At 38.2% G+C, this 27,236-nt stretch overlaps 1 protein-coding gene across 1 annotated transcript in view; it reads right to left on the bottom strand.

Annotated features, from left to right (window-relative positions):
- Positions 1-10,791: 10,791 nt before the first annotated feature.
- LOC122806372 (tyrosine-protein phosphatase non-receptor type 22-like) overlaps positions 10,792-27,236 on the bottom strand; it is a 196,059-nt gene continuing 179,614 nt past the window's right edge. The window contains exons 9-10 of the mRNA XM_044076723.1: positions 26,195-26,263; positions 10,792-11,606 (exon numbers count right to left, since the gene is read on the bottom strand). Of these exons, the coding sequence (XP_043932658.1) occupies positions 11,542-11,606; positions 26,195-26,263 (134 nt within the window). The 3' untranslated portion in view covers positions 10,792-11,541. The remainder of the gene's footprint in view (positions 11,607-26,194; positions 26,264-27,236) is intronic.

The raw sequence follows: 27,236 nt of genomic DNA, 5'->3' as shown, positions 1-27,236 counted from the left end.
ACTCATTTTTTTTTTGAATAGTTTTCAAGATTTGTTCATATTTTTTAACTCATGCCATAAGTGTAGTATCCATCCCATCTGTATTGCACATTAAACTAATTTTTATGTCCCACTAAGTGATTATAATAGCAACTAATACCTATAAAATGTGCATTTATTTAAATCTTATAACCCCCATTAAGTGATAATGCATTGAATTCACCATTTAATAGACTTAACACATTGGAATTCCACACTTCATTGGAGAAGGGCTTATGATAAGTTTGATAAAATTCCTGCCACAGATATGGAGAACTGCATTTGATAATGAATGGCATGTGTTTCATTTGATAACAGCTCCTTGGTGCTTCAGCAGTTCAATATACACTGACCACTAAAATGAATAGTACTATAAATGTAGTGATTGTATTCATCCACCTTAATTTAAAAGTGGACACTGTTCATCTTTATATTACAAACTGCGCCTGTTTGCCTAAAGATTGTCTATGTCCCATAAGATCTATGAAACACTACAATTTTACTCTGTTCATATTGAAAGTCTGATGAAAATTATATGGATACATTTTACAAGCAAGTAAAAAACTAAAGGCAAGAGTCATTAACTGCACACTGCAATCAGTTAAGGGTCAAGATAAAAAGGCTGTTTCTGCAATGTGGTATTTTGTGATTCTTAGACAAGATTGGCTGAAATGAAGAAGTATGTCATTGCTGGTTAATTTGCATGTCTGTGAATTGCAGTTAATTACAGTGATGTGCAGATCAGCACTTTCTGCAGCAGTTAATAGAAGCAGATGCATTATGCAGCATAGCCACCTCTTCCCCTCAGTCACTCTCCCACACACAATCACACAGTAAAACACACACACACACACACACACACACACACACACACACACACACACACACACACACACACACACAAATGCACATGCACATATAGTGCATATGCCATACCTGTCACTGTCATCACAATATCCATGATGTCTCCTTTTCCTCTCACCTGAAAATTCACAGATTACAATCAATCCTTAATGCCAGACATTCGAACTTCACACTTCATATGCTTTAGTAAATGCATGTTAGGGCAAAAACAGTTATACTATGAGGTTGAGATGTATGGATAGCATTTCCTGTCTTTCTCTCTCATATGTCACAAAATGTTACAGGTACAGCTTATGTTACAGGTACAGCTTAATACCAAAGATCTTCAATATATGCAAGAAAAAAAAAATCATACTGTGCTCAGATATCAGTTAGTGAATTGGGTGAATGCAGGAATTACTTGTGTTAGTTTCAATTCCCTTCATACTTTTTTCCATTTAATTGTTTAAATATATGCCTGGGTTTAGTGGTGGTGCAGAGGGCTAATACTGCCTGTCGGAGTTGGAAGGGTACAGGGTTTGTATTCTGTTTAGTGCATTTTAAGGCACACTATTTATCCCTGGTCTCTAGTGGTTCCCTACACTTTCATCTTTAAATATGTGCCTTTAAAACAAGTTGAGTATTCCTGGTATCTAGTGATCCCCCCTTCCCAGGCCCCATACTGTTTATATGCTGCTCAGGCACTCCAGAAAAAAGTTATCCATGGCATCTAGTGTCCCCCCCCCCCACTTCCATGATCCTTATTCTGTGTGTGTGCTGCTCAGATTCTCCTTTGAAGAGTTAACCCTGGTGGTTAATGGCTCCCATCACCCCAATCTCCATTCTAAGTGGCAATCAGGTACTCCTATAAAGAGTTATCCTTGTGCCTAGTCATTCCTCCAACACCTAATTCCAATACTGTTTATATACAACTCAGGCACTTGTTTAATGAGTTATACCTGGTGGCTGGTATTTCCCCCACCCCAACCCCCCCCCCACACACACACACCCCTGCCTAACTTACCACCTAACTCCCCTACTACTATCATCCAGGAAGACACATACTGCCACATGAACTGACACACGCAGCTCCTTGCATAGAGTCATGCACACAGCTCTTAATCCTACTTTAGCAATAAACTTACTTTTACAAAAATTAACTACTGTGAGGTGCAAGGAACAGTCTTGCTAATCTTCATGGCCAAGTTATTCTGTGTATCACTAGATGCACAGATGCCTTCTCAAAGGCGGTTCTAGGGAGGAGAATGCATTACTAATTAGCATAATCCTCTCCCCTGGACTGCATCATTAGCATCTCCCATGGCCTCAGAGACAGTCCATTTTGGTGCTGCAATTCTTTGTGCAAAAGCATGGTGGGTCTGTCTATTATTTCAAAAGCACCATGGAGGGTCTGTCTATTATTTCAAAAGCACCATGGTGGGTCTGTCTATTATTTCAAAAGCACCATGGTGGGTCTGTCTATTATTTCAATAGCACCATGGAGGGTCTGTCTATTATTTCAAAAGCACCATGGTGGGTCTGTCTATTATTTCAAAAGCACCATGGTGGGTCTGTCTATTATTTCAAAAGCACCATGGAGGGTCTGTCTATTATTTCAAAAGCACCATGGAGGGTCTGTCTATTATTTCAATAGCACCATGGTGGGTCTGTCTATTATTTCAAAAGCACCATGGTGGGTCTGTCTATTATTTCAAAAGTACCATGGAGGGTCTGTTTATTATTTCAAAAGCACCATGGTGGGTCTGTTTATTATTTCAAAAGCACCATGGTGGGTCTGTCTATTATTTCAAAAGCACCATGGAGGGTCTGTCTATTATTTCAAAAGCACCATGGTGGGTCTGTCTATTATTTCAAAAGCACCATGGTGGGTATGTCTATTATTTCAAAAGCACCATGGTGGGTCTGTCTATTATTTCAAAAGCACCATGGTGGGTCTGTCTATTATTTCAAAAGCACCATGGTGGGTCTGTCTATTATTTCAAAAGCACCATGGTGGGTCTGTCTATTATTTCAAAAGCACCATGGTGGGTCTGTTTATTATTTCAAAAGCACCATGGTGGGTCTGTCTATTATTTCAAAAGCACCATGGTGGGTCTGTCTATTATTTCAAAAGTACCATGGTGGGTCTGTTTATTATTTCAAAAGCACCATGGTGGGTCTGTCTATTATTTCAAAAGTACCATGGTGGGTCTGTCTATTATTTCAAAAGCACCATGGAGGGTCTGTTTATTATTTCAAAAGCACCATGGTGGGTCTGTCTATTATTTCAAAAGCACCATGGTGGGTCTGTTTATTATTTCAAAAGCACCATGGTGGGTCTGTCTATTATTTCAAAAGCACCATGGAGGGTCTGTCTATTATTTCAAAAGCACCATGGTGGGTCTGTTTATTATTTCAAAAGCACCATGGTGGGTCTGTCTATTATTTCAAAAGTACCATGGTGGGTCTGTTTATTATTTCAAAAGCACCATGGTGGGTCTGTCTATTATTTCAAAAGCACCATGGAGGGTCTGTCTATTATTTCAAAAGTACCATGGTGGGTCTGTTTATTATTTCAAAAGCACCATGGTGGGTCTGTCTATTATTTCAAAAGCACCATGGAGGGTCTGTCTATTATTTCAAAAGTACCATGGTGGGTCTGTCTATTATTTCAAAAGCACCATGGTGGGTCTGTCTATTATTTCAAAAGCACCATGGAGGGTCTGTCTATTATTTCAAAAGCACCATGGAGGGTCTGTCTATTATTTCAAAAGCACCATGGTGGGTCTGTCTATTATTTCAAAAGCACCATGGAGGGTCTGTCTATTATTTCAAAAGCACCATGGTAGGTCTGTCTATTATTTCAAAAGCACCATGGTAGGTCTGTCTATTATTTCAAAAGCACCATGGTGGGTCTGTCTATTATTTCAAAAGCACCATGGTGGGTCTGTCTATTATTTCAAAAGCACCATGGTGGGTCTGTCTATTATTTCAAAAGCACCATGGTGGATCTGTCTATTATTTCAAAAGCACCATGGTGGGTATGTCTATTATTTCAAAAGCACCACGGTTGGTCTGTCTATTATTTCAAAAGCACCATGGTTGGTCTGTCTGTTATTTCAAAAGCACCATGGTGGGTCTGTCTATTATTTCAAAAGCACCATGGTGGGTCTGTCTATTATTTCAAAAGCACCACGGTTGGTCTGTTTATTATTTCAAAAGCACCACGGTTGGTCTGTTTATTATTTCAAAAGCACCATGGTGGGTCTTTCTATTGTTTCACAAGCATGATGGTGAGTCTGTCTATTATTTCAAAAGCACCATGGTTGGTCTGTCTATTATTTCAAAAGCACCATGGTTGGTCTGTTTATTATTTCAAAAGCACCATGGTGGGTCTTTCTATTGTTTCACAAGCATGATGGTGGGTCTGTCTATTATTTCAAAAGCACCATGGTTGGTCTGTTTATTATTTCAAAAGCACCATGGTGGGTCTTTCTATTGTTTCACAAGCATGATGGTGAGTCTGTCTATTATTTCAAAAGCACCATGGTGGATCTGCCTATTATTCAAAAAGGTTCCTTTAAAAACTCTAGAAATATTGTAATCAGCACCTCTGTGTTACTGCACACACTGTTTCCATTTCATCACTCTACCTCTTTTGCAATTCTATATTCATCATTTATAAATTCATATGTTGTCCTGGTCCCCTTCAATAAACACATCACACTGAATGACATTTGATGACCTTTATTAAAACTTCCATAACATAGCTTTGATCACCACCATTTATTAATTTACAAATGGAGATAGTATATTTGATTCTAAAAACAGCATAAACATCCTTGTAATGTTAATCAGGACAGCGTACCTGCTCATCCAGCCCCAGTAAGCAGTTTCCATACATTTGCTCGCTTACTTTACTTATGAAGCAGTGTTCAAGACTCACTTCATATCCCATTTATGAAGCAGTGTCCCATCTCACTTCATAAACCATCCATTGAAATACCTTCCAACCAAGTAAGCAGCATCCTTACCTCGCTTGTTTATCTATTCGGCAAACGTCCTCCAGCTGCTCATTTCCTTTCCCCAAATCTTTGAAATGAACCTCCAGACACCAGAGGGGGAACGGAAGAGGGCAAGCCTGTCCCTCTTCTCTGCATACCCCGACTAATAAAATAACCACAATCCCCACCAACAAAAAAGGAGGGTGGGAGGGTAGCAAGTTCACGCCAGAATATGATTACTTACCCAGCTGCACTTGTCTAAACCCCTTAAGCCCCTCCTCACCCTTATCTCATTTCTTCCCAATCATCCCTCCCTCCATTTAACCCTTTCACCTCCCCAACCCACTTAACTCCCACTAATATATCCATCTAACCCTTCCTGAAGATGTCCCAGGACAACTTGATTTGTTGCCAAACCTCATTTGTCCTGGTCCTCTTCAATAAACACATCACACCGAATGACATTTGACAACCTTTATTAAAACTTCCATGACATAGCTTTGATCACCACCATTTATTAATTTACAAATGGAGATAGTATATTTGATTCTAAACACAGCATAAACATCCTTGTAATGTTAATCAGGACGGTGTACCTGCTCATCCTGCCCCAGTAAGCAGCGTCCATACCTTTGCTCGCTTACTTTACTTATGAAGCAGTGTCCAAGACTCACTTCATATCCCATTTATGAAGCAGCGTCCCATCTCACTTCATAAACCATCCATTAAACACAGCATAAACACCCTTGTAATGTTAATCAGGACAGCATACTTGCTCATCCAGCCCCAGTAAGCAGCGTCGATACCTTTGCTAGTTGTACTTTCCAACCAAGTAAGCAGCATCCTTACCTCTGCTTGCTTATCTATTTAGCAAATGTCCTCCAGCTGCTCATTTCCTTTCCCCAAATCCTTGAAATGAACCTCCAGACACCAGAGGGGGAAAAGAAGAGGGCAAGCCTGTCCCTCTTCTCCACCAACCAGCCTGACCAGGCTGTTCCCCCTCCCACCTATCAAATTTTCTAACCAACTACCCCCCATAAAAGAGGGTTAAGCCAAACATCATTCAGTGTACCCATTTGTAAACCAAATCTGATCTCTGTCATCAACCCCAAAGCCCTAACATACCAGTACTGAAATGTGCCTTGATGAACCTAAATAAAATAACATTACTTGTGACCCCCTTATACCACCCAGCACATTCACTCTAACTGAATACATTCCTTTTCACTCCACTTCCATCCAGCAACTGACCACTGCTCCCTCTGTTAACTGCGCTCTGACTGCATTGCACCACTCGGGTAACTAGTACTCGGAAGATCCCACCACCCTGTTGCCAATAATGTGGTGAGACATTCAAGCCTGATGCTCCAAGCCCAAGATCTACAAAACAACACATTACCTTGCTGCTGCAGGGAAGAAATACCCCACAAACAAATCCATATTCAGCTGCACTATCAGAAACTGACCTTTTCATATTGCCCCATCCCTGGATATTCCTACAACCTCCTCTCTCACCTGTTGATTCCACATTCCTTCATGCCCCCAACTACTGTACACTGTGCAGCTGCCTATTCCTGGCCTCATTGTGATCTGTAAAAGTGAACACTGTTAATTCCACCACCCACACATAAACCAAAACTTCTTAATGACATTATGCACCACCAAGAGCATAGTTCTTTCATGAACTGCCTAAATGCACCCACAAATAGAGACTGAAACCCTGGTGAAAATAAAATGACTTAACACAACTCCCCATAAAGTTTCTCACACAGCCCCATTAAAGCTACAACTGATGGCATGTGAAATAAACAGATTCATTCCCTTAAAAAGCCTATTTACAATAAAAACATCACTCTTCAACCATCCTATGAGCTTCCTTTATAAAGTTATTAACCCCTCATCAAGGCAAAGAATAATAAACAGACCATAGTTGTGCTGACATGGCTGATTACAAAACCCGAGCCATCAGTGCTATCCTGAAACCCCCCACCAGTGGAAACCCTATAATTCCCCATACACAATCTCCAACCTTGACAAACTAAAGCAAAACTTGTTAACGCCCTGTTTCCCACTCATCAGTCCTGCCTGCACCCCAGCAGCCATTACCTACCAAATAAAAGTGCATGCTAACCCGAACTGAAAGTGTTGATAACCGGTACCAAAAGGCTCTGCCCATACCCCATAACTTATTACGTACTTATGCCATAAATGGCAGATCCCGAAAGATGATGTGTAGCCAATGAGTGTCTCCTTAGCCTCATATGCAACCCCCCCTACCACATTTCACTTATATAAGTCACCCCAGGGCCCAGCGATACACATTTAATACTACTAACCCAACTGGACACCCATTGTCGTATCAACAAATGAACATGAACTCCATTCTCCCCAACTCCCTCTGTTAAACTAGGATGCCTGCCAAATTGACTGATACAGAATTACAAATTCCCATTTCAAACCTGTCTATACTACAAATGGGAATTGACAGGTTCCAAGATTCCCACTCTTACCCCAAAGCTCAGTTAACTAATCATTAATCCAATCCCCTTCAGCCGTTACCACTCTATCCCCACCTATGTTCAGCTCCAAGATCCCCTTTTATATAAACTAAGAGATATGCTCCATATCCACAAGTCTAACTCTTCTCATAGTAACAGAAGGCTTAAATCTCCTATATGACATTAACCTCCAACTGCCAAGGAGACAATGTTATCTTCCAGAGACTTCCCTGTCTCAAAATAGACTCCCCAGACACTCATAGCCAGAAAATCACAATGTTAATAAAACAGCCCAAATTATGAGGCAAAAGTCTGGATCTTCTGGAAACTTATGTGTGGTTAAGAAACATGCTGAGAAGCCACATCCCCTTATGATGGCACTGACACCAACAGTCAACCCCAATGTCAGCAACTGTGTGAGAACTGCCATGAATGGTCATTCCCAAGCCACTGAACACCTCCCTGCCACAGTACCCATAATAAACTAGCAATCTCGTCAACCCAGAGTACGACAGGCACCACCCCTGGAACAGCAACCAGCAAAGAAACAAGTATAACCAAGTAGAACCCTACCAAAAAACCCTTCCCCTCGCCATACTTAGCTACTGGGAACCTGAAATAAAATACCACTTGGAGTGCAACCTTAAACATCTAAGATGAAAATGCTTCCCTCCTGGACTAGAGGCAATTTATAACAAATATAACATGTGCTGCTACAGTTGTAAACTAGTACTATCAACCCAATATCATTTAAACCTGGAGTGCTATTCACCTTCATCATTAACTGCCTTTCCAGTTCAAGTCCCCCCACCCCCAGCATGTTGGCTCACCCCTCCCACCATCTTGTTTCACCATTTCTGAGAGAGAAAACGTAGGTGCTCCTTGGCCAAAAGGGGTTCACTGACTCAGACCTCTGACGTGAACTAATTCACGACTGCACCAAACCTGTACTGCTAATATGAACCTCCGGAACTTTTATTATTTGTATGTATTTATATAAAATATAATATTTAAGTAATATATAATATTATTGTGGCCACATTTACCATAAACACCTTCAGAAAGCTCAGCCTCATAATGGAAGACATCAGTCTGCCACACATGCGCACCGCACCCCTGTTGCCACCATAACAGCAAGCCCGCGAAAAGCTCCCTGTGGCTTAGGTGAAAACACCCCATCAGCAATGGACAACAACAACTTCCCAAGTACCTAGGTCCAAATTAAACTAGAATACTGTAACACAGTGAAAAATACAGTCACTGACCTGTAACAAACATCACAGTTCCAGGCTCCCTCCTCATCAGCTTCTTCTTTTGGCATTTCCCAATTAGAGGTCACCACAGTGGATCACCTGTCTGCTCATGATTGGCAGTGGAGTTTTACAGTGTTGAGTTGCCAGCCCGGCACCCAACCTTCCACAGAAGGCACACACATACACGCACTCACACGTAGGGCCAATTTAGAGTGCCCAATCCACCTACAGCACGTCTGTGGGAGGAAACTGGAGTACCTGGAGGAAACCCACGCAACCACAGGGAGGACATGCAGACTCCGCACAGAAGCACCCCAGCTGAGGATCGAACCAGAGAACCTCTTGCTGTGAGGTGGCAACTCTAACTGCTGCACCACCGCGGCTGCCCACTCCCTCCTCATCAGCAATGCAGCAAAACTAGCTTTGACACAGGTCTTCTTTCCCCCGGTGACCCCAGATCCACTCTGAATTTCTGGACCAAAAAGAAAGAAATTACATTACAGACACACATACACCACTGCACACACACGGCCCTGTGGAGGCCCTCTCAAACATACTAAACTATCCACTTTTGACTAGCTTCACCCCAGCCAGCAACCAGGATTATGGAACACCGTGAAAGCATACAGCATCCAACTCCCCAAAACGAAGTATGTCCAGCCTAACCGGAAAGGTGTTCGCAGCTTCACTACATAGCTACCAAGTGCCAGGACACTAGGAGATGAATCACCAATGTCATCACCAACCCCTAATGCTGCAATCCCAATGCATGGCAATGAAGAGTTCCTTTGTCTTTTCTTTTTTTTTTTTTTTTTGTATTTATTTATGTAAGGCTGCCACAAAAGGCAAGCACTGGGCTACAAGGTCCTGATATTCTGGTAAAATAAATGAAACTCCTTATAGGTAAAGCAGCCTAGCACAATGCATCTCACATGCACAGGAAAGAACCATCTAGCTGGAGAGCCGATATCCTGCAAAACTGTTCACAGCCCATGTGCAAACACCCACCCAACCAGATCTCTCTCTTTCTCCTTCCTAAATTGTTCTTGTTTAGAACCAATTTGTCAACAGAGAGAATAAATGCCCTAGAACGTGGCCCAAGCAACCTTAACAAGAACTACCACATGGGCCAGGCAACCCCAAAACAAAAACTACTCCGCTGAAGAAACAGAGGAAAGAAAAGAAAAGGGGGAGGAGGGAGAACCAAAACAACCGATCAAGCCAAACACTGCAAAGAGACAAAGACCCACCATTCACCCCAAGCTTCCCATCGGCCAACCCCAAGATTACCTTGGACCATGCAATAAAACCCCAGCAGCAGCTCTACAAAAAAAACCCAACCCCAATAATGAGCACCCGCCAGGTGGCATATTACGCAGAAACAAAACCTGAAATCCTTTGGAGGGATAGCAACAACTCGGAGAGTAAGGATGAATTAACTGAGTGCAGCAAAACTATGGCCACATTTTTACAAGCGCTGGGAAAAAAAAAAAAGAAAAAGAAAGAAAACGAAAATGCAGTGGAGCAGGCTAGCATCACCTGACCTGCCTGGTCCTCCTTCACCTCCCTCAAACATGCCATCTCCGTTCACCTCTTTTTATTTATTTATTATTTATTTTTTTTTGTATTAACCAGCTAGATCGGCAACCCTCATTAATGAGCAGTCACTTCAGTCAAATTACTTCACTCAACAGAACTCAAGCATCGGCACTGATACAATTCCTAAATCAAAGTGTAATCCATCATACCTATCACCCTAATCTGACTGCGATTACTAAAGTGGCTTTCCCAACGAATACTGTCCCAGACTATAACCCCTAGTCTCTGTAATAACACCTGAGACCCAACAGCCTCAACAGGAAAATATACTATAGATATACAGCTACTACTTACTTATACCATACAACATAGCCAAACCACTGGATACCAGCCTAGATCCTACAGGCCCACTTGTCCTTCCTAAAAGGTCATCTCGGATGTTCACTTGCATTAGCAAGTTCACACCAAAATGTAATACTTACCCAGCTACACTTGTCTAAACCCCTTAAGCCCCTACCCACCCTTATCTTATTTCTTCCCAATCATCCCTCCCTCCATTTAACCATTTCACCTCCCCAACCCACTTAACTCCTACTAATATATCCATCTAACCTTTCCTGAAGATGTCCCAGGACAACTTTGTTTGTTGCCAGACCTAATTTGTTATGCTCTCTGATTACTTCTTCAAGCCTAAAACTTTTAGAAGTTCTTGTTTGACTTGATCATGACTGAAAATATAGCACAAATCAATGAAGACATTTTTATGATTTTATTTGGCCACCCACACATTTATAAACATACATTTTATACATCTGGCAATATAATAACATTGCACATTTCTTTACTTACTGAATGGTGACCAGCACTTCTGAAACAACATTATTGTTTCTAAAAGATATTCCCTGGTCTACAAAGAAGCCATATATGTAGCTCTTTAAAGCATTTTATGAAAATATTCAGTTATTTTATGCATTAAATACATTAATTGAATCAAACATATTTATACAAACATAGCTGCAGTGAAATGGACTCAGCTGGCCATATTCTCACTACAAAAAAAAAAAAAAAAAAAAATAGGCACACTCATTTTCTCAGTACTAATACAACTGTGCACTTTTTGTATCCATTTTCAGTTGAAAGAACTTGTATTATACTACCGTTAAAAAGTGAACATTTTTTCTTCAACATCATTGACCTGCTATTGTGGTGTTTTCATACAATGTCAAAGACATGCAGAGACTACATTCTTAGCAAAAGTTTCTGAGTGTTGTTATGTAAGTATAACCTTGTATTATATATGCACTGTGTGGAAACATAATAATACATTCAGAAACATTTCTACAATAAAACTACATTTCCATAAATAGCCATCGAGTTATAAATATTTCAGACGTCCCAGGTTACTGGAGGCTTTCGTGGTCCTTTGGGTTTAGAAAAACGATTTCCAAATCCTAGGGGGAAACAGAATGTTATCCATTACAGAAGAAAATATTGCTAATGGTATATAACAGTTCTTTTAAACATTATAGTCAGCCACTAGTTGACCATTTCTGAAGACAGCAATGTTGCATTTAAATTTCATTTTATTACATTAGATAATGCTATGATACACCAGCATTACTCTGCTCTGGACCTTTTAGTTCGGAAGTTTTCAATGGGAAAAGTAACATTTTATTATATTAAAACCAAACCTAGTATCACTACACATTGTTTGGAACAACATCCTTTAGAGATGTGACATTTTTTTGCAATCATACCTTGTAAATCATTTTATTATACTGCTCTATTCACATCTCCAGAGAGGTGGTACCACAAAGCTTCTCTGACTCAGGATACAGGTACAATTCTCATAGGCTTTACTTTTAAATCTTAGAGTGTGATGCATTATTTTTCCAATAGATTCTAGCTGGATAAGTAAAAATAATGGCATATTGTGTTGATTTTTGAATTTTATCTTACCTACAAAACAAAATATACCTGAATGTGTCTGATAAAACATGCACAATAAACAGTATCCAGAAAAACAGATGTTTCACAGTATGCATTGTAAAGAAATGATCCACACTCTTGTTTCTTCATTTTTTAATCAATGAAATTCTCACACAGGTAGACAGATACATGCATGCACACACACACACACACACACACACACACACACACACACACACACACACACACACACACATACACACACACACACAGACATGCGTGCACGGATACACACACTAGCTTTTCTTGGTTGGAATACAGCTATGTATTCAGTTTTATGATTAGATACTGAACATGTATAGCACTACATCAGTTATAGGTTCCTTAGAAATCAAAAGACCAACATTTTAAAAATGTTTAATGTTATGCATATAGACTTGAAGCTAGTTGTCCACTGTGTTACAACAAAGAGAAAAAAAAAAGTCCTTAGCAGAACACTGTCATCTTAGTGGCACCCCACCTAAGTACCATGTTCAATCATAGCCTCACCTCAGGCTATGTGCCCACTGAATGGCGCACAGCGACAGTTATCCCACTCCACAAAGGGAGAGCCACAACAGACCCCAGAAACTACCACCCCATTAGCCTAACGAGCCTGGCTGCAAGGCTATGGAACGTATCATCATGGAACTTATAAACAATGACATTGGTAATCACCAAACTCAGGACCCCACCAAGTTCGGGTTTGTAAAAGGCAGATCATGTCTCCTAAACCTGATAGATGTCTTTGAAGCAGTCACCAAAGCCATAGATGAGGGTAAGGTAGTTCACACAGCCTATCTAGATCTTGCCAAGGCTTTTGACACCATCCCCCACTCTGGAATTATAGATAAACTCACTAAACTAGGTATAAATCCCTATGTCACAAGATGGTTTGCCAACTGGCTCACTGACAGAACCCACACTGTGAAAGTAGCAGACTCCAAATCCAGCTTCAGACCAGTGACAAGTGGAGTACCACAGGGTTCAGTCCTGGGTCCTCTCCTGTTTGGTATCTACTTCTCTGAAGTACAGGCCAACACAGAAGGTCTTTGGCTAATGAAGTTCACAGATGACTGCAAACTAGGAGCCATAATCAAAACTCCAAAAGATGTGGACATCCTACAAAAGGGCCTTGCTGAGACAGATGCCTGGTGTCAAAGCCATGGCCTCAAGCTCAATGCCAAAAAGTGCATTGTCATTCTTTTTGGTAAAAACTCTGTACCCATGAACTACCACATAGGTGGTAGTCTACTTAACACCGAAAGTGTGATAAGAGACCTTGTGACACAGGTGGACAGTAGTCTCTCCTTTGATAATCACATCGCCACAGTAGACAGAAAATCCTTCTATGTGGCACACCTCATCACAAAAGGTTTCTCATCCAGGAAAAAAGAGGTCATTGTTCCCCTCTATTCATCACTCATTAGACCCATTATAGAGTACAATGCCCCTTTTGGTATGTACCTCACAAGACATCTACAACAACTGGAAAGGCCACAGAAATACCTCACAAAGAGGATTACCAGCCTCAAAGAGATACCCTATGCAGACCGTCTCAAAAAACTGCAGCTTTACTCGGTTGCATATCGTCTACTCAGAGGTGATCTCTGCCTAACACACAAAGCTATGTCAAACCCAGAGCTTTTAGATATGCTCCACTTAAAGAAATCCCAATCCCTATGAGCTACACGCTCTAGGGACCTAAACCTCGTCACCACAATAAACAGAACATGCTGGAGGGATAGATTCCTGTCCCAGAGACTTCCCATACTCTGGAACAAACTACCTATCTATATCCAACAAAGCTCCTCATTAGCACTGTTCAAGAAAAATCTTGATGATTGGATGGGAGATAGGAAATTCACCCCGAGGATCACTTCTGTGGCTCTGCTCGACAGTGGCACAGGAAAATAATTTTCTTGGGTGGCGAAAGCCAGGGTACCTTTGGTTAGGCTTATATAGGTCCTAGGGCCAATAGCCTAGTACCTACCTATGAACCTATGAACCTATAACATCTGTTCCACTTTTTGTGACAGTTGTCCAGCTCAGTAGATTAATAGTTATGTAGGTAGGCTATCTGGGAATGCATATTTATAATTAAAAACATTAAACAACACAAAAGAAAATTTACATAGGAAATGTTAAGGGAAAGAGTTAGCAAAAACACTGACCTCATGCTTATCAAATAGCAATCTCCAACACAAGATAAGTTGAAGGAGGTAGCACCTCTCATGACTGCATTTAGCAAAACATCTACTTTATCATAATTTATATAAAAATTATAATTTAAAGACTGATGGATATGCCAAAAGCAACACCTTATAGTTTTCATCCATTGGCATTCACAGTAATAATAAATTCTGCATTCTGGCGCTCATTCACATTGGCTTCCCACTGCATAAACGTAGGCATTTTCTGTGTTTCAGTTTCCAAACAACTATTCTCTTACTGATGTATAGGGAGGCCATGGTGGTGCAGCGGTTAGTGTTGTCACCTCACAGCAAGAGGTTCTCTGCTTCGATTCTTGTTTGGAGCATTTCTGTGTGGAGTCTGCATGTCCTCCCTGTGGTCGAGTAAGCTTTAAAGACATAAAGGTGGGTGTGCCTTCTTTGAAGGTTGGGTGCTGGGTTGGCAACTTGACACCATAAAGATCCACTGCCAATCATTAGTGGACTACTGATCTGCTGTGGTGACCCCTAACCGGGAAAAGCCAGAGGAAGACTTGTATTGATGTATACCTTGTCAAAATAAATGCTAAAAATGTTTGATCCAATAGTAGTGCAATGTTGTTAAACTATTAAAACTCATGCCCTTATAATTGTTTTTGTGTCACACATATCATGCCTGATTAACATAATATCTTAAACACAATATAAATCAATTTGTGAGTACTAGATTTGTATATACAGTAAATATACAGAAATCCTACATACTTTTGGAAGTTTTAATATCTATTCTAATTTAGTCAGTCTATTAAAATTGCCTCTGTTTATTCTGCTGTAATAACCATGTGATACGACAATGTTTAATTTATTTGTATTGAATGGAGCATGGTAGTTACGCTCCTACATTGTGAAAAAGGCAAACTAGTTAAGTACTTCTAAAGTATGGATCCACTCTTAACATTTGCTAAGTACCCTTGCTTCAGATGTTAAGACTACATATTGCACTAGGCAATTAAACCTGACAACTCTGGCCAGCAAGCAACAGCAGCACTCAAGAAGTTGGCTTTGAAAGCTGTCAAAACAATTAGCACTTATTTTTCATTGTTTTGTTTTCTTCTGTAACTAGCACTGTGCAGAATAGATAAAACTCCAAGCTCTACAAAAAACAATCATCAGGACTCTGATGATAACCTCGTATTAAGCTCTACAAAAAACAATCATCAGGACTCTGATGATAACCTCGTATTATTTGTTCTACACATGGATGCCAAGATGCACTTTTTGAGCTTCACTCTCAATGTGAATTGCTTGGAATCCATGTCTCAAACTCATAATGAGTCAGGTATGACTGGAAACGTGATCATAACCATCTATATTAACTTACATAATACACAATTGTTTCAAACATTATCTGCCTTCTAAATGTTCATCTTACATCTACAATGCTATCTTCTTCACAGTTTTATAGTTTTAGTTGCCAAGAAAACTGACTAAGGTACTCTATATTGAAAAAACAGTGTTTTTTTTCTTTTGGCTAATCAGAAATCATTTTATCTGTTTAGATTGTTTTTGCAGGCATGTTTGAATGACACAGCAAACTGCATGATATTTCACAATGAGGTATAAATAGAACCAATGACAGTAATGGGAGTGTCATAAATAATGAAAATTTTAATAATTTTGATGTTTGTCCTCAAATTCTACTAATACTCCTTTTGATGGCTTACATTTTTTACATAGCACTCCAAATAGAGCAGTAGTAGGGAATGTATCACAACAACTTTTTGAAGTTTTGAGCTCTAGCAATAATTTCCTCTATAGTATCAAAAAGTAAGTAAAAATACGAAGGAGTAAGGTAGGGTTTCATGAAAATAAAATACTTGTTATTGAGTAGCTTCCATAATTATTATCAGATTCAAATAAATGTTAATATTTTTATTTGTTTATTATCTACATTAATACAAATTGTTGTCAAGTCATATTGAATTTCTTTTCATCTGCCATTACTAAATGTAAGCTGAAATTATGCAGTTTTAAATTGTTTAGGAAGTCATATAACGTCTTTGTAATTCAATACAAAATAGCATTGTGAAGGTCTAAAATGATTTGGACCTGAGCTCTCAGCTTCTGTGAATTGTTTAATGTTTTTGAAATTCCAGATATTTCAAATGATAGTAGTATATATTTTCCCTGTTCAACTTATAAAGCCATAAAACAGATTATGTTACATGTGATAGTAAACTGATTTGATATCGGTCCCCATTTCAGAATAACAAAATTAATGCCTTTTCATCAAATAGTAATTTATTTATTTACTTATTTAAATATTTTATGTAATAAAAATATTTGGCTCTAGACAATTGTCAGTGTTGAAGTAACAACCCTACCCTAAGTGCAAAAATGGGAAAAAAAAGGGACAGATGGATATATGGATGGATGACCTGGTGATTAAATATGAAAACAGGTGATATATTATGCAAAAGCCAACAGAGGAAAAGCATAACACTCTGTTTTTTTTTCTTTGCCACAATATTTAAATATGTGCTATGTCCATTTAATACATATGGCATATTATAATGACTTAGTTATGTAGCTGAAAGAGCTGCCAGATAAAGGTATATGCTTGTACTTTTTGACTGAAAACGTGATGGACTGAAAGTTAAGGATAGCATTATTCTCACTCTCTAATGCCTCTGTGAATAAATGAAAATAAAATAAAAGAAGACTCTGGGAAGACATGATATATCTGGTTGTGCAAGACATTCATAAAAAATCAGAGCTATGGATGGCATGTGTTTAATGGAGCATGTGGTACGTAGACTGATGCTAAAGATTCTATTAATATCAAACAGCTTGAAAAATATATTGGTGTAAAAGTGGATGCCAAAGGCCTGTATAAAATTATACAATATTGACAAGTAATGAAGGCTCTAGATTTTTACTTCTGCCCTTTGAAATAACTACCTCACTAAGACGTCTTGTCTTAAACTGTCACATGCTTTCATTCTAACATCGATTTGTAGTTACAGGAAAGGGTACATATAGAGCAATTGATATTTTGTAAAACAAATGTTACTAGGATTTTTAGCTATGTGGAAAATATGATTTTTGTTTAAAAGGATGATATGCTTTTTTCTGCATAAAAGATGTTGTACAGTAGATTTTGTATTATCTTTTACTTTCTAAGTTAGTAACAACTTTTTTCTTATAGCTGGCTTTAATGATTTTAGGAGGAGCTGGCTTGACAGGGATACATAGATTACACTCAAAACATGCACATATTGCATATTTCTTTAATGGTATTAACTGCCATGCCTTCAGACTTATACTGTCCAAATTGGGTGGTAACTCATGAAATTGTACAGCATGCAGTTACTACAATCCAAATTATTCAGAAATTTAAAATGTGTGATATTTCAAGCTTGCAAACACAGAAACAACACACTAGAAATTCAGAAGGAAAATAAGGGAAAATTTGGTAGATAACAACAAAAATGAGTGTTTGGTAAGCAACTTATTTGATTGAGGATAGCAGAAAGTGTAATAAGCATTTTTATCAATTATTATAACACACATTCATTTGATTTTATTAAGCTAATATTTGAATAATAGGAGCACACTGACATTGAAAGTGTCTCTGTATTACATAGTGAAAACAGACATGTAATTTTATTATTCAGAGATGGAAACCTAATAAAAATTTTAGCATTTGGTCAGGCTGTATGTCCTTTATCATATAACATCTTTTTCTAAATGAGGGAAACTTTCCTTAACGTTGTAACAATTTTAAAATCAATGAAACACCGAAACTAATCTCACGACAAAAGAATGTAAAACTAAAAAAATTTAATAGTAACTACTTTTGTTTCTTATAACACAGAACTTCATCAGAGTAATATAGAGTGTTAAATCATATAATTAAACCCCACAATCAATCCAATCAAAAAACAGAATTTATGAATATAAATCAATCTTCACTGAACATTCATTAAAATTCTGTAAAACTATGAGTAAAATAAAACTAAACAACATGCATAAGACATTATAGAAGTGCAAAACATGTTCACAATCTAGCTCTTTTTAAAATGAATGAATTAGTAATGGAAGTTTTGTCATTCAATCCAGGTGGTACCTGGACTTCCAAAACAGCTGAAGAATTTCCATCCCATTAAACAGGGGTCATCATCTTCTTTCGGCTGTTCCCATTAGGGGTCGCCACAGTGGACCACCTGTTTCCATTTATTCCTGTCCTCTGCATCTTGCTCTATCAGACCAACCACCTGCATGTCCTCTCTCACAACATCCATAAACCTTATCTTAGGCCTTCCTCTTTTCCTGTTACCTGGTAGCTTCATCCTTAGCATCTTTTTCCCAATATACTCAGCATCCCTCCTCAGCACATGTCAAAACCAATGTAATCTTGCCTCTCTGACTTTGTCTCCAAACCTTCCAACCTGGGATGACCCTCTAATATACTTATTCCTAATCCTGTCCACCCTCGTCACACCAAGTGCAAATCTTAACATCTTTAACTCTGCCACATCCAGCTCAAATTCCTGCCTTTTTGTCAGGGACACTGTCTCCAACCCATATAACATAGCTGGTCTCACTACCCTCTTGTAGACCTTCCCTTTCACTCTTACAGGTACTCGTCTGTCACAGATCACTCCTGACACTCTTCTTCACCCACTCCATCCTGCCTGTACTGTCTTCTTCACCTCTCTTTCACACTCACCGTTACTCTGAACTATTGACCCCAAGTATTTAAACTCATCCACCTTTGCCAGCTCTACTCCTTGCATCCTCACCATTCCTCTATCCTTTCTCTCATTCACACACATATATTCTGTCTTAGTCCTGCTGACCTTCATTCCTCTTCTCTCTAGAGCATATCTCCATCTCTCCAGGGTCTCCTCCATCTGTTCCCTACTCTCACTACAGATCACAATGTCATCTGCAAACATCATAGTCCATGGGGACTCCTGTCTGATCTCGTCTGTCAATCTGTCCATCACCATTGCAAATAAGAAAGGGCTCAGAGCAGATCCTTGATGTAACCCCACCTCCACCAGGGTACTGTTTCTAAAATCAAAAAGACAAACTTTTTAAAAGACTTACATAATCGTACATGTTAGTAAAGATCATTGGTATTGTTGCTTTTTTACATAGCATATAAATATTGGTAAATTCATTTTTTTAAAGCATTCTCTGTTTTGTCAACATAAAATGCTGGGCAGGAAGTGCACTCTGCTAAATACATAACTCCTTTGGTATTGCAAATAAATCTTCCATTGGGAAAAATATATTTCAAAATTTTCCCACAGTAAAGTTAGTAGCTGGGAACTGCATTGGCGTTTTTTGTTGGAGGCTACAAATCCACCTGGTTGATGTCCTGTATTATAAGTAATTAAAGCTCTTACTATTATTTATTTATTTTTTTTACTTTACATTTTTTTGTCTTGGGACTTGTTTCAGCATTTTATTGATTTTGAAGTTTGGATTTATTATTGATTCGGTTTTTTTTTTTTTTTTGGTAACAATTTCAATACATTTGATTGGGCCTTTGTTTACTATTAATGGTAGATTTTTTTAAGTTCTGGATATGAACTGTAATTTAATATCTGAAATATGTGTACATTTTGTCCTTGTTATCTCCTTATATTGTGAAGACAAACACAGTTTAATAATTGTTATAAATTAACAAACTGGTGACATAAAAATGTAAATTCTGTCATTCAGTTTTCTGTACAAACTGAAAATTACTGCATGCTGTATTTTTCAGAGGTAGATCTGGAGAGGATTACAGCAAAATGCTTTGGGAGAGGACCACTTTCACTAGTTGTATATGTATAGAGTGGCACTGGGGACTGTAATGACATGGTTTTATGGGTGAGTATGCTCAGACACAGCCTCAGCAGTAGTTGTAGAACTGTGACTCGGTCTAACAGATAGGTCCTCAGCATACTTGGAAGCATCCCATGCACATCCCATGTATAGGAAGTGCAACTTCCAATAGTGTAATTGGTAGTTACATGGCTTTGGCATGAGGTAGGTGTGCTAGATGACTGTGGCACTAGTATAAAGAAGATGACTTAATGGATGCCCTCTCCTGCCCATATGTACCTCCACACTCTATGTTATGGAGTTCTTCTGCATTCCCTTCTGTAGCATGCTGAGTCTCTCTGTGGCTGACAGCATTTATATTTTCATTTTTATTTTATTTTATTTATTTGACATTTGTTGGCCAGGAAAGTCCAACTGAGCTAGTGCCCTTTTTCAGTGGAGACCTGGGGAATACATAGTTACAGTTTATCGTTCATAGAAAAATACACAATATATGTCTGGGTAACTACACAAGAAGGCTAATACAACTAAAATCAACAGAAAGGGAAACTACTCATTTGTATAGAGAAAAAATACAATTAGATAAAATTCACTATTACTGATAAGAAAATAGAAAATAAATACGCATTAGGTTTATTTGCAAAACAAAGAGGTAAGTTAGATGCAAAGGTATGAGAAGTTGAAGGTAGTTATAACATGGGAGGTAGGATGAGAAGCTGCACAGTGATGACTAGGTTAGGCAGTTAAGAGAGTACTAATTAAAGACAGCTTAGTGAATAGTGAGAGTAATACTGAGAATAATAATGAGGCAATAGTAGATACTAATCAAAGTGATAGTGGAGGAGAGAGGTGGTGTGGAGGAGGGGTGATTTGTGTTAGACTTACTACAGTGACAGCTCCAGGGTTTAATCAGATGTTGTTTGAGTGCTTTTTTGAATTCATTTGCATGGGCTATGTATCTGATGTGCAAGGGTAGTCTGTTCCAGGCTAAGGTGGGTATGTAGCTGTAGAGATTTTGGCCTATGGATTCTTTGGGTTTGTGGATTTCCAGCAGTTGTTAGTTTGAGCTCCTGAGAGTTCTGGATGGGGTCTAGTGTGTGATTAGTGGGGTAACAGAAGGACAGGAGGAGTGTCTGTTTAGGATGGAATGAATTGTATTGAGATGGGAGAAAAGAAGCTGGTGGGGCAACTCTAGCCAGTTTAAGAGTTTGAGGGATTGGCAGTGGTGTGTCTTTGAGGTGCGGTTTGCAGCAAATCTTGCTACTTTGTTATAGATGGATTCCATTTTGGAAAGGAGAGAGGCTTGCAGGTTACTTAGTATTTGTGAACCATAAAGAAAACTAGGAAGAAGGAAAGTATGGGCAAGAGGAAGTCAAGAGTCTTTACTGAGAAATTTGTTATTTCTGTACACTAACCCAAATATTTGATGTGTTTTTAATACATTGGTGGACATGGAGGTAAAATCTGAATTAGTTATCTATGATGACTTCAAGCAGTTTGGTGTGTGTTTCTGCATTAGTGACAATGTTGTTGAGGAATGCAATGGAGAAGGTCGGTTTAAGATGTGTGAGAGAGTTTGGTAAGAAAAGAAGCTCAGTCTTTTTAGTATTTAGGATGAGTTGGTTATTGCAGAGCCTTTGTTCAATAGTGTTAAAGGAGGTTTGGGTGAGGAGATGAAGGTCAGAGAGGGAGTCAAAGGTGTGTAGTTATCTGCGAGTTTTATAAGAGAGGAATATGGACAGGAAGACCTGGCATATCCGGCCACCTAAACAGCATGACTATACAAATAAGGTCTCACGAATGTCTCTGAATCTTATATTCTATACAACATGTTTAGAGGCAGAGTCTTGTGTACAGATATGCATGGTGGCATGCACATGCCTGAGCACCACTTAAGTGCCTTGAGCATATGTGGGTATCATCATGTTAAAAGGAAATTTTACCACAATTTTTTTTTTTCTTTTTTTTTTCTTTTAGTTGAACTGCATGCTGTAAAGTGCAACTGTGACTGCCATTTTTCACATACTCCATATACTTTTGAACATATTCAGAATGCCATTGTCTACTTTGAACCTTGGCTCTGGCCACGATACTTTTGCTTTATGCTGGGCAGCAGTTCTTGGAATGTGAAATTGGAATGACAATGAGATGCCAGCCATGATTCTCTGGTATGAGGCATAGAGTGTGGCCATGGCTTCTAGTGGCACTGCTCCATGCAGGGTACCACAATGCGGCTCACAAGATGGCAACATTTCCTTGTATAAAGAGACAACCTGGCCATTTGCTTGGGAACATTTATAAGGTTCCCCATGTAAGCTGGATATATTGCATTATTTTGCCATATATGCTATTGATGTCACTGGCATTATCCAAACTGTTGAACATTGTAGGCACCATTCCAAAAGCCAGAAGATGATCTATCCAGACCTTCTTAGCTGATGGATAGAAGAGGTCAGAGTGAGGGCATCTGAGATGTACTGTAAATATGCAAAGGAAAATGTAAAGTTTTATTTTGTTTTTAAGTCTACCAGTGTAAACTGTATAGTAGTCATATTTCTAGGTTTTTTTCCTCATTCCCAGAAGCTATAGCAAAGAGTCCCCTGCTATGAGAGGAGGTTGTCGCACTTTTCTAATCACAGAGTTTAGTGCATCTGTTTTTTTGTCACACACACAGAAGTATAGTTATCCATTTCTGAGTATTATTTTTGATGTATGTCACCCTTATAGCAATATATTAGGCAGCTTAACTGTGGAAGAAATGTTTTCAGCTCCTTGTCATTATTTTTAATCTGTCAGCTTTTAAAGTCAGTTATGATTGTGTTGTAATCATTTAGGAGGTGTGCTTGCTCACTGCTGCATGCTTTGCTTTGCTTTAGAAGTCATGTTAGTCCATCAACAGGTAGCACAATCTCCTTTGATTGAGGAAGATCAGAAGGCTATGGGGTCTATTCCAAGAAGAGGTGTTTTGATTCATTTTTTAATTGCAATGCATGGGAATAGGGTGTTACACCACTAAGTGTGCTGCGCTTCAGATGAGATGTTTATCAAAGGTCCCATCTACCTCATTTGGTGGCAGCTCCTATAGACTTATTAAAATGAGTAGGTTAAGTTACATAATGCATGGCTAAATTTTCCTGTAGGCAGCAAGAATACCTGAAAACAGGATACTGGGCATGATAGACAAATATGGTCAGTAAAAGATAGCTATGTACATAACTACATACAATTTCCAGGGTACCTTATTTAGTGCATGAGGTAAGACACAGCAGAATATTCCCATGGAATTACACTAGTGCAGTAAGACATATTTAATTAACACACAATGAATATATAGGCAACCACAGTGAAATTTATATATATATCAGATCATATAACGTTCAGTGTACACAGATTGCAATTATTAGGGTGCATCTCTGTACTTGTAGTAGTCCACTGTGAATCTCAGTAATGTTTTCTAATATCAATGCTACAGTTCTTGAACTACTGTATTATTGTAATTAAGTTGTGTTGTTTTTCATTATATGTCTGCATTTATCCCCCAATCTCTAGCCTTTCTTTTTTACTACCTTTTTGAGTTGATATGTTGTTTCTCTCCTTTTATTCTACTTTTATATAGAGCAGCAGCGGCAGCCACAGCAGTGCCTGCAGTTAAGTTATGGACCACAAGCCACTACAGGAAAACACTACCAGGCCACCTCCCCAGTACTGTACTCATGGTAGGCTGATATGCTCCATAGCACTGCCTCTGCTGAGGCTTCACCATTCAGGGATGCTGTAGTTCTGGCCAGAGGTTCTACTAGGGCTGGGTAGTATACTACCCACAGACAGCTTGCAGAAGTGGCAATGGAGATGGTGGACTGGTATCCTGATGAAAATACTGGCCACTTTTTGCATGCAAAGTCTTATGCTTGCCCATCACTTGCAGCTCCATCAGAGGCAAGACATAATGATGAGGGAACACAAGATGGTGTCTGGACTCCCCTGCATCAGACATGAGCAGGGTGCTGCTGGGGATTATACTCACACTATCCTGCATCCCAGTGTCCTTTTTCCTTTTCCTTCATCGCCCTCCCCAGTTTGTTGTGCAGCCCTCCCCATCATCATGTTTCTTCATTTAGTCTATTGTTTCCTAATCTATTGTTTTCCCCCTCCCTCAATGTGTCAACACCTCCCTGTCAATCTTGTCTGTGTTCGATATTTGTGTGCTTGACCCTGCTACCTATACTAACCATTTTTCCATTCCTTTTAACTTCGCTTCCCCCACCATTTGATAGATAGAAAATAGGCACTTGTCCCATAAAATGAGTATTAGCTTAACTTTTAACAAGGCAAAAGGTGTACGTGCACATGAAAAAATAAAAAAAACAAATAAGTGCACAGGCAGAAAGTCCTTCCTGGAAAGTACTTGCTAAAATGGTAAACAACTGGAAGCAAACTTTGAGCTATGCAAACTTTTAATCACAGAACTTCAAGATTCCACAATAAATGAGTTCAGCAATGCTTTCATCTGACCCAAGAAAACAGACTTCTTCAGAACTAAAACAACCTCCAATATTCACATTTTTAAAACAATGGTAATCACCCTGTGATCAGGTATTGCTCAGTAAATATAACCCATGTAATAGGAAACAACATTTAAGCAATAAACTAGTTTAACTTTCTTCATAAAGATGAATGGAATATACTAAATAAATAAATATACACTACAAAATAATTTATGAAGTCCAAAAACACAATACTTATACTTGTGTATATACATATATATTGATATATATACATATATATATCTATATATATATATATATATATATTACATAGATTATATATATATATATATATATATATATATATATATATGTGTGTGTATGTGTGTGTGTGTGTGTATATATATATATATATATATATATATATATGTATATACACATCACAGATGCTAAACTATATAAATAATCAGTTCCAGCCCATTGTTAAAAATAGTAAATTCATTTAACTAATTCATAATTGGATTCAGAATACCATCTACTGAGCTATGAAACTCCCCACTTCAGCAGGAATACAATGTTATTCTGTTAACCAAAAAAGGCTTTAAAACTTTCAGTTACGTTTAGTGATCACCAATGAACACTTTTGTCTCTCTCTCTTTCAAAGAAGTTTTACATTCCTCACTTCCATGAACTATAATTCAAAGGACTCTTTAACTGAATTTAAATTAAATTTAAGTTACTTGTATGAAAGCTAAATTATTATTGCCTTACTTTTACCTCCTAAATCCTATTTGTTCCTTAATTTTTATTTTGTGTGCTTCCCTCTATTTGCTGTCTCCTACTGCCTACCCTCTGCTGTTCTATACTCTCATGTACACCATTTAATTTTATTAAAAACAGATTCAACATGCTGTGAGTTCTTTATGGCTTAGAGTTCCCTTAATCATCCTGGTTCTCATATGTGCATGTGGATACACTGAGATACACCAACACACGTACACATGTGATGTTACTACCCTAATTGCATTACTCAACTGCCACTGGGGAATACATTTTTCTCACAATAGACCATGTTCTGACAATATGCTTTGCTTATTTTGGATGTTTTGATAGTTGTTAAAGAGCAACATACCCAGAAGGTAAGTAGTGGTAGTTAGATCAGTGACATCACAGTGACCGTGATTCTCAGCTGCAAGGATTCTAATTATCGCTGATATTTGCTATTGTAAGAGAAAATATTTACCTATCTTCCAGCTTCTACAATTACTTTTTGCAGATTTTGAAACTTTTCCACCTGTCTCATTAGATTTGTGCCAACAAAATAAAATATAATTTAGAGTTTTTGAACTGCATTTTGTATTTAAACAAGATTATATTGATTTTACTGACAAATTAACATGCGCATGCACACACACACACATACACACTGCAGGAAAGTCTTTGAAATGACACAATTTATTGTTAAGACTTCTAAAATTTAGCACTTCTACCAAAAATACTATAATGAAATCTGCTCCATGCTTATATGCTTGCAAACACTTAATAAAATATATAATTTTCAAAGTATATACATACCAAAGAATGAAAAAGAACTTGAATGACTGCCTTGTGTTGTTTCAGAATCTGTTTCTTCAGTAGTTGGACCTATAATGTAAGAGACAGTATACATATGCGATATATCCAGAACAAGCAGATGATACCACCATTTTAAGACAGTCACTTTGATTTATTGATATGAATAAATGACTGACTCAGGGAAATTTAAGGCGAGTTTTGAAAGGACAGCATATATGACATGGTCATTATAAAAGAAGAGCCAATGTTAGTGACTACTTACATCACATGTAATACATAAAACCACATAAGTATAGAAACATGCAAATTACTTGAAAAATAGAAAAACATATGGTATTTCTAATTCATCTGTCTGTGACAGCAAGTCAATATACTAATGTGCTGATTCAATCAAGTTCACCATTTTTCTTAGCCTCAATGTCATTTACATACTCCTTCTAGGTCTAAAAGAATCTCTATGCATTTTTCCATGTGATTTTCCTTTACAATGCAATTTATATTTTCTATTTAGGCTGAGAAACAATCTCCTCATCCAAAAAGCTGTTATATAGGTTCATTATCCTTAAAATAAAATATTTATTTATAATTCATAAACTCACATTATCATTCTCAGAGCTAGATATATCCACTTTTTCAGTCTTTATCTATTTTCAGACATCTTTATTAAATCACCATGTTTTAAGACTGTCTAACTCCTGTTCTTTTGCTTCATATTTTGAACTTTCCATCTGTCTTCTTGCCATATTCAGAATTTGAATCTAAGCTCATGTCAGTGACATGAAATTTATGATGATGTGCAGTATTGCAAGCAATGCAGGAGAAGAAGGGCAGTGGATATGCAACATATGCCAGCAATGCTAGCTGGAAATTTGTAAAGAATTATATGTCATTTGTATATAAAACTAATTTGTACAGATGCTTCTGTTAAAAAAATGTATTTGTATAGCTGCTTGTGTTAAAAAATGTACCTACAGTGAGTCCTGTTGGATGGAAAGAAAAAATCCAGCTGTATGTCAGACTGTATTGTAATGGTGGAAATTAA

This window comes from Protopterus annectens, chromosome 7.part0 (genome assembly GCF_019279795.1).
Source record: "Protopterus annectens isolate FY-2018-M chromosome 7.part0, PAN1.0, whole genome shotgun sequence".
Classification (NCBI taxonomy): Eukaryota; Metazoa; Chordata; order Ceratodontiformes; family Protopteridae; genus Protopterus; species Protopterus annectens.
This window is presented reverse-complemented; position numbering and strand designations above follow the sequence as displayed.